This window comes from Betta splendens, chromosome 17 (assembly GCF_900634795.4).
Source record: "Betta splendens chromosome 17, fBetSpl5.4, whole genome shotgun sequence".
NCBI lineage: Eukaryota > Metazoa > Chordata > Actinopteri > Anabantiformes > Osphronemidae > Betta > Betta splendens.
This window is the reverse complement of record NC_040897.2, coordinates 2,992,427-3,001,349: the sequence shown is the minus strand read 5'-3', so window position 1 is coordinate 3,001,349 and position 8,923 is coordinate 2,992,427. Positions and strand designations below refer to the sequence as shown.

Sequence of the window (8,923 nt, the reverse complement as noted above, 5' to 3'; positions counted from 1 at the left end):
GTTCAAACCAGCAAATCCAGTGAGGCTTCTCAGTGGTACATCAGCAGTGTGTATTCTCATCAGCTTATTCATCCCACAGGGGAATTGTGTCCTCTGCATTTGTCCCATGCCCTGTGAGCAGTGGATTAGCAGAGAGCTAGTGTCCTGCTTAAGGATACACCTGGTGTCAAGGCGAAGCTCAAACCTACAAGCTACCAGGCCAGAATGAGTAAAAGTAAGCAAACATATGATGAAATGCCTTTAAATTAACTTTCAGTACAGGAGACATAAAAACAGAAACATTTATTAAGTTTGTGTGCTAAAAGAAAATGATAAAATATACAATCTTGTTTTAAAACTTTGCTGTAAAACTCCAGATCTGGTTACTAAATTTGAAGCATTGACAAATGTAGACTTAAGTAAAAGTTGCTGTGCACAAACAAATTTTCTTGGGTTAGAAATGTAGGATGACGTATACAGTAAGTCCAGAATGTTGGCAGCGCTGCTAACTGTCTGACTTTATGAGGCTGCCAAAGTAAGCAGTCATGGTCTTCAGCTTGTTGTTGAGGAAATTCTGTTCCACCTCCACCTTCCCTCCTGGACCAGCCAGAGAGGCTATCTGTAAGGAGACACAGACACAGATGTAAACAAGTCCTCTTAGTACCAGCACAAAAGCAATGTTTTAGCCTTTCAACATTGTATTTTGTAGCTCTAAGTACGTTTATCCATCTACTTCATTACTGGATGTAGAATCGGTAAGGGATTGTACAGTCCAGCTTTTAAAGGGCACACAACACACATAACAGTTGACCCCACAGTTAGTCCTTGATCCAGTTATATTGTCCCAGTTTCCGAGGGAAACAACAGCTGTGGAGCTGTTAGAGCTTCATTCTAGTAGAAGCTGATTTCATCTTACCAAATTAACTCAATTCAATAACCCCGTCCAACATTATTCATTTGGTTAGAAAGACTGTGGCATGTTTCTACACCAAAAAGCTTCACCACCTCATTTTAAACGGATATTTTTAGGCACCTCACACTTGGACATAGACATGCTCACAGATCCAGCACTAATAGAATCTTAACACATAGTTTACCATAGTGTAACGTTCTAGTGTGTTCATAGTGTTCATGTTGTAGTGATCTTTTCCCTGCTCAACGACCCACATACACACCTGATCCATGTCAGCATTGCGAGGCAGGAAGTACACGATGTTGTCCGATATCAGTTTAGCCAGACGAAAAATCTCATATGTGCTAGTTGTTAAGGGAAAAACTGAAGTATGCTGTTTGGCCCTGCTCAGCATCAACACTGGCCCCCCAATAACCCCCAACCTTCCCTCTGACATTAAAGGATATCCATCAGGGTCCATCATGGTTTTGATGTCAAACACCTCGGCCGTCAGGTAATCGGGTCCTCCCCACGGCGGCGACAGGAAGACCACGTCGCCACGCAGACGAGAAGCCAGCTGGAGGAAGTCTCCCTGCAGGAAGTCGATTCGCTCAGCTACGCCGTAAACCGCGGCGTTGTGCCGCGCCAAGTCCAAGCGCACAGGGTCAATATCAACAGCCAGGACTGAAAGGACCACACATTCAAAGGCAACATCACAGAGCTGGACAATGAATGAGCCCTTAATAAAACTAGCTTTTCAGGCTAATGGAGGGCATTTTTAGCTAAGTAAGAGCTTCTTGGAGCAGTTCAACCACTTGTAGGTCAAACAAACTGTAGCTGTGATCAAGTTCAATTAAATTTGATGCTGATTGTTTGTGGCACTGTCATTTTAAGTTTTTATACCGGGTGCCCTTCCAGGTTGCGACGCAGGATTGAACCTGAAACCTGGGCGACAGCAGCGTGAACAATGTGCTGGGTTAGTCTGGCAGGTTTGGTCCAAAGTGTCCAAGATCACATGTTTCTATGCCAAGATTATGGAGAAATGCAGATATTTGTCAAACAAGCAGTCCAGTGTGTCCCATACAGCACAACTCACAGCCACAGGTGGTCTGTACAGGGATCCTGTAGCACATAGAGTACATGCTGCATCTTCATAGTACTCCATAGTAAGTCCTTCTCTAATGATAGGTATAAGTGGAAATGCAAGAATCTGTACCTCGTTTTCCAGTAAGGGCGAACTGGATGGCGTTTCCACCCACACCACAGAAGGCATCTATGACTAGCTGAGAGTCTGCGAAGCTGCGCTCCACCCTGTGGGCGATGTGTTCAGCGATCCTCTCTGGTGTCACCGAGAACCAGCCCTCTAAAGCAAACACGAGAGTGAGAAAGACACAGCGAGTACCCGTCTTAAAGTCCTTCCTTGACTTTGGTCAAAGCCTGGTTTTAGTGGAATGGAACCATTTCCAACACACAGATCAGAGTCCAAAGGATCCATTTCTGCCAATACAATCCTAATTGTAATCAGCGCAATGCTCTCAGAGAGCTTCAGTGTGGATCACATTAACAGAGCATCTCTACACAGGTCGTCACTCAAACTGGAAATCTACATGTCAGCACCTCTGCTGTCGGTGCACACTACCTCTGTCCAGCCTGATTCCTTCATCGAAGCGAGAGAAGAGCCTGTAGCGCTGGGCCCAGTATTTGGCCAGCTCTGGTTCCGCTGCCATCTCCACTGGGAGCTGCTGCTTCCTCGCACGTTGCTTCTTCTTCTTCTTTGGCTTCTTGCTATCTTTTACTCCCAGGTCTACAGATACAGTATATACACACAGTATTCATTATTAGGCTGCATCATTTCTCCTTGAATTCTATCAGAACCACTTCTTACCACTACTGCCCTCAGGGGCGTCAAACAGTCTGCCAGGGTCCTCCTCCCATTTCTCCTCACTGTCCACCGTCTCAGCAGCACCGCTGGGGGAGGTGTCGCTCCTCTCTGCATGTGAGCTGGACAGGGAACTAGACCGAGCGTCTTCCACGACATCTTTCTTTCCTTCGTCAGCACATTTCATCTCCATCTTCTCCTCTTTTCTCAAGAATAGAGTACTGTCCTCGGTTTCCAGTTCACTTCCTCTTCCTCCCTCACCCTCATCTGGTTGAGTGATCTGTGCCTCCCTCTGGATTTTTTTAAGAAAGTTTTGGACCTGTGAATCATAACGATAATGTTGCTTATTTATTTGGACTTTAGTGCAAACACTAGTGATGGGTAGATGAGGCGTCATGAAACGTTTCGACACATTGCAAAACTGTATTGATACTGTGCCGATACTGTGTAACTGAATACTGACACCTGCTGGACATTAAAACTCCCTACAGGCAACATAGTTGACAGACTCAGCTGACACTGATTTTGTGACTTAATATATACAATAATATAATTTAAGCCATTGTATGTTATATAGTATTATTTCATATCTTCATTTACATTTAAAATTTATATTTTTAGATACAGTCGATAAAGTGGACATGTATCATAACGTAAAAATCTAAGTGAACATGTAGTGAATGAAGATGCCTTTTTTTGTAGATTTTTTTTAAACAAATTTGGTCTGCCTGCCCACTTCAGTGAGGAGATCTTGCCAAAGGTTATCTAGAAACAACACACTGCCATTTTAGTACACCATGTACAAACAACAAGAAACAAATAATGCTGAATAACATGCCTGAAGTGGCTGTAGAAAGCTGCTAGCTGCTGTTCTGACTGCAGTCTACTGACGGCCTCATTGCACTTGGAACTGCGGAACCAGAGTGATTTAAATCTGGGGTCTAGAAGTGTTGCTGGGGTCAACACACTGTGAGGTGGTTTTGTTTAAATAGGAAAGTTCTGTCGAATAAATACGAAATTTAACCTGCATAAAACAATATGATTAGTAAAGAGTCACTTTGGAAATTAATCTGAATTCAAATATTTTAAATTTTCAAATTTTTAAAATTAATTAATTATTTTAATAATACACTTTCACTTTATTATAAAATTAAATAAAAAAAGAAACCTTATTTTCCGATATGAGATGAATTATAGATGAATTTGACAATGTACGGCAAACGATCAGGGATTCCATTCGGCAGATGCATCCCGACACATGCGCTTCCTTATAAACACAGTCTGGCGCGTCAGACAGTGACTGATACAGGAATTGTATCGGTCATGTGCTTTCCCAACGTGATACGCGCACCGACACAGTGTTTCGCTCTAAGAGCTCGACACAGGCGCCGACGCATCGGTGTTGCCGGACCCATCACTATAAAACACTAACCATGCGTTTATGAAGATCTGCATTAACTTCTTCCCTCCTTCCCTAGTGCCACAGTGTACAGTACATCCCTGACAGATGGCAGTACCTTTGGGAGCGTGCTGCTGATCGAAGCCTGTGGGGCTCCTGTCTCTGAGAACCTGATGTGTTTGTTGATGCCTGCTTTCTTCATCCAGCACTGCCTCTGATGCTTCTGAGCGGCGCTGTTTTTAAAGCTCAACACAGCGTCAAACCTGAGACACAGGGACAAATACAATGTAATGAAGCCGACATGGGACGATGCAGAATCTGTGAGCATGGACCTGTCAGACTTACTGAGTATCTGGGTTGTGTTTTAGTCCCAGTTTAGTCCAGGCTTCCTCAGGATTCAAATGTGGGCTCTCCTCCACATCCAGCTCATGACTGCAAACAAAGGAAATCTCATTACTTCAGTTCTATTTTTAAAAGGACAAACACATTTTGTTTTGTTGCCTACATGTGTTTTTGTTAACACATATTTTCATATTTCAAATATTAACTTTGATTCCATTCAGTAAATTACAGATATGTCTATAACAATACATGAGGAAAATTCAACAAAAGAATTTTCTGGAAATTACAAAATTTGTTTTTTTAAAACCAAAGGAAATTAAAATTTGTGATTTGACAATGATTTGATGACACCACAAGAGAACTGTCAATCAGCTTCCATCTACTCTCTCATGAAAGTGCACGAGTCTCCTCATAAGGAATGAGTGGGTCCTTTGATCCAGTAAGAACAAGGAGATATTACAGTTCAATTTACACTAAAATCTCTGCACTTGTACGTATGTCAGGCTCACTGAACCTCTGATCAACAGAAGCTTAGTGAGCTGTGATGCTCGTTACACCACTGCTTCCGACGGACTGCTTCCGTTGAAATGGCCCTTTATGGAAACTGCCTTTGACCTCGTACAGATGACTGTGTGCAAAGCTGCTTTGCTCACCTTCGTTTGACTTTAGCGTGTCCTCCCGCTGGGGGCTTGTCATCTTCATCATCATCATCACCTTTTCTATTTGACAGTTTATTCTGAGAAGTGTACTGCCTGACTGGGCTGCCAGCAGCCTGGTGAGAATCTAAGTGAAACAGAAGTTAAGAGTGTGATTAGTGATTAGTTTAAAATAATTTTGAATTCTGGGAATTAATTATGTAATTCAAGCAGAAGTGCATCTATTTAAAGTAAAAACATTTACTAAATCAGAATTATTCAGAATAATAAAATGAAGCAGCTAAGTTTTATCAAAGGTTAATAATGCTTTCGAATAAGGCCAAATACACCTGGGGGTAATTAGTTACTGCCTGTAACATTCATAGGCAACTGGGTGCCTATGAATTTGGGTGTTTGTTTGCTTGTGCCTAAACAGCCTTCTGAGGTTGTTAGGAACAAACACACACACTACCTGCTTGCTGCGCTGTGTTCTGCTGTGAGGTGGAGGCGGGTCTCTTGCGCATGTTTCCTCCATCAGAAGGGTCATCAGATCCACACAGCTCTCCCTGAGCCTGCGTTTGCTTCTGTGAGTCCTCGTGTGCTTCTAAGGTGCAGCTCAGCTCAAACTCGTTACACAAGACACCGGCATCAAGATGACCAGCGTCCAGGTCTCCTGCTCTGAGTAGATCCTCAGCTCCACTCTGTCCATCCTCCACATTCTGTGTGTGTGTCGCTGTGTCTCTGTCCTCTGCTGCTCCTTCTCCACCAGACGGAGAGGCGCACTGGTCGGTGGTCCAGCCCTGTGAAGCCCAGTATGAATACTGCTGCCAGTAGGAGTAGTATGTGTCTGCAGCGTGCTTGTCCCAGTCTGCCTTCATGTGCGGGTCATCCCAAGGAGCAGTCGCTGCTTTTGGAACATCTGGCTCAGGCTCTGGGTGTTTCTCCAGCCAGCTGCTCCATAACAGACCTTCACCCTGTTGAGCTTCAGCAAATATACAGGAAAAGGCAGAAACAGGATTTAATTGGTGAAACAGACACAATAAAATCCTGGACTTGTTCTATGCCAACACCAAGGAGGCCTACAGCGCATCCTCCCTCCGCTGAGGAGAGGCGACCACAACGTCCTGCATCTTCTGCCTATGTATAAACCGGTAGTACACAGCCAGGCGGTGGTGCCCCGCACAGTGAAGAGGTGGAAGGCTGAGAGCGAGGAGGCTCTTAGGCACAGTTTTAACATCACTGTGTGGATGGAGCTCTGTGAGGAGGAGCTAAAGAGAAAAATCCATGAGAGAAAAGTCAGTTACAGAAGAAAGATGAAGGAGCAACAGAAGAGTGTCAGCAAAGTGTGAAGGAGCCTGAAAACCATCTCTGGCTAGAAAGCTCCACACCCACAGGCAAAGGGGGACCTGAGCTGGGTCAAAAACCTGAACTTACGATTCAACAGGTTTGACCAAGCACCCACTCACACACACACCCCAGCAGCTGCCTCCAAATCCTTTTACGCCTCACATCTCTGGACCACTCCCCACAGCCCTTCACACCTCTGCACCATCAGCTCTGCAGACCTGTGAGTCCTCCCAGCAACACTCCTCCACTTCACACCACTCTGAGACTGAGGCACTCCTTCAACCCCTGTCCTTCTCATGCACCCAGGTGAGAAAAGAGCTTAAGAAGATCAAGGCCAGGAAAGCAGCAGGACCAGATGGCATCAGCTCCAGACTCCTAAAGTCCTGCACAGGTGAACTGTGTGGAGTTATGGAGCACGTCTTCAATCTAAGCCTCAAGCTGAGGGTGGTACCACAGCTCTGGAAGACCTCCTGCCTGGTACCAGTACCTAAGACACCGTATGCCTAGACCTCAGCAGACCAGTGGCTCTCACATCCCATCTGCTGAATGAATCTTTTGTGAAGGGACCACTCCTGAAGACTTTCTATGACTCTGGTGGCATCAGCCATCCTGTACAGTGTGGTCTGCTGGAGCAGCAGCGTCATAGTGATGACAGGAAGAGGCTGGACAGCTCTGTCCTGGGTTGTGCTCTGGACACTCTGCTCTGGAGAGCAGCTTCAGAAGCAAACTGATCGACCCTCGCTGGGTCATAATGAAAACCTACTACTGTGTGATTGTACAATGAAAAAGTGTACAAAGTATAAACATACTTAAACAAACTTACCCCAGTAAGTCTCCCAGCCAGCATCTTGAAACCCTCCTGTGACCTCTTCCAGGGAGTCACGTGGTTCCTTCTCATCTGCTATATCACAAAGCACAAGATGGTCGTGAAATAGACAAATAGATGCCTGTTACACAGTGAAATAAGAAGATGCAAACACAAACACACCGCAGGTTCCCAGGCATTAGAACATAACTGAGTTACCTTCAATGACAGTCTGTAAATGCTGCTCATCTTCCTCCTCTTCAGCTGCTTCTGCCCAGCATGTGTTGGGCTTTCTGTGAACGCGTGCAGAGGAGCTGGCAAAGGCCAGAGGCAGACCCATGCTGGCCATCAGCTGCATCTCCTCGTCTAACGCCTCCTCCTCAGCCTTATCCGCATCCTGGTCGTCGTCTGTGGGTTGAATTAAGAAAAGTCTCTGGTTTGTGGAAAACATCAGCAGAATCAACTGAGAAACCCACAGCACAACTGAGCTCAACGGAAAAGAAACACTGCAATGGTATCATACAGCACCTTGAGCAACAGCGTCAGTCGGGTCAAAGCACAGTCTGTTATCGGAGCGATACAGGTCTCGATCCCTGGAAGCAGACGTGGAAAATGCATTTGCTTTGTTTTCAGTGATGTTGTCTCATCACTGCCCATTAAAAGCTGAGAGAGACTCACTGTACGAAGGCTCTGGAGCAGAGACAGTGGACGCCGGCCTCGTTAGACGAGTGTCTCCAATTGAAGAAAATATCGGCTACCACCATCACCCTGCTCCGCTCTAACATCATGAAAGCACCAGCATGGACGGACTCAGGACCAGACACCATTTCCAGTATTCCCCGGCCAAGCGCGGTAATGCCACTTCCGTGAGTTTCCTTCAGAATAAAAGTCGACACGGACCGTCTTTTTTTAGTTTAAATAAAAAAGACTTGCTAAACAACATCAAAAATAGAATATACAAAATCGTACATCTGACGGACAGTCGTTCTTTGAGAGACATGTAAGACACACTTCACGGCACACGGTTAGTCTAAAATACTAGAAATATCACCGTCAGTTGCACTGCTCAGATTGAAATTGGTATTGCCATGTATCCTCATTTGTGGATTGTGAATGTTTGTGAAGGTATTGATAATTTTCTTTATCTCCTCTTTTTTTGCTGAAAATCTATTAATGTTTCTGTGCTTGGACTTCAAATCTTTGTTTACGCCTGCAGTTTCATTCCGAGAGGAACTACTTGGCGCAACCGACGTTTCCTGTTAAACTGAATAATGGTGACAACTGACTGTGTCACACCCTAAGCGTTCCGGAATTAGCTAACAGTGATATGTGTAGTACAGGGCGACATTAATTATGCGGTGTTGTGTTTGTAAACGCGCATACACAGAGTGTGTCATTTAACGTGCTGTGAGTCCTGTCTTGTGTTTTCATTACTATCGCATTTCTTCGCTAAGCTTTAACTTTATTCCAAAGCGTTAACTGTCTTCAAATCATATGCAACATACCTGTTATTTGATTCGGTTCAACATGTTGGCGGTGTGTGACGTGACTAGCATCAGCCGCGTTCCCAGTGTTACTGGTCACCAACTACACACGTTGTAAAGGATATCTGACGTCGTCGCGAACAAACCAGGAGCAGAAGTCA

The 8,923-nt window shown here is 44.8% G+C and overlaps 1 protein-coding gene across 2 annotated transcripts; it reads right to left on the bottom strand.

The window, feature by feature from the left end:
* Window positions 1-225: 225 nt before the first annotated feature.
* On the bottom strand, window positions 226-8,922 carry tgs1 (trimethylguanosine synthase 1). Of its 2 annotated transcripts, none has more exons than XM_029131462.3 (15): window positions 8,784-8,922; window positions 7,957-8,153; window positions 7,807-7,871; window positions 7,498-7,686; window positions 7,297-7,374; window positions 5,599-6,108; window positions 5,145-5,274; window positions 4,495-4,581; window positions 4,268-4,412; window positions 2,757-3,069; window positions 2,511-2,675; window positions 2,088-2,234; window positions 1,339-1,555; window positions 1,155-1,233; window positions 226-598 (listed from the first exon to the last, which is right to left on the bottom strand). In XM_029131462.3, exons 2-15 carry the CDS (start codon window positions 8,103-8,105, stop codon window positions 485-487), a joined length of 2,388 nt encoding a protein of 795 aa, XP_028987295.1. In that variant the 5' UTR covers window positions 8,106-8,153; window positions 8,784-8,922; the 3' UTR covers window positions 226-484. The 2 variants fall into 2 exon arrangements, with proteins under 2 accessions (XP_028987295.1, XP_028987297.1); XM_029131464.3 differs by having other exon boundaries at window positions 7,297-7,371.
* Between the last annotated feature and the right edge of the window lies 1 nt (window position 8,923).

Excerpts from the sequence above, each read along its gene's own strand:
- tgs1 (XM_029131462.3), bottom strand. The coding sequence starts at position 8,105 with ATGGTGTCTGGTCCTGAGTCCGTCCATGCTGGTGCTTTCATGATGTTA. Across the intron at positions 6,109-7,296 it reads TGGCTGGGAGACTTACTGGG|CTCAACAGGGTGAAGGTCTG; the intron begins GTAAGTTTGTTT and ends TATTTGCTGAAG. Across the intron at positions 4,413-4,494 it reads AAACACAACCCAGATACTCA|GTTTGACGCTGTGTTGAGCT; the intron begins GTAAGTCTGACA and ends CCTGTGTCTCAG.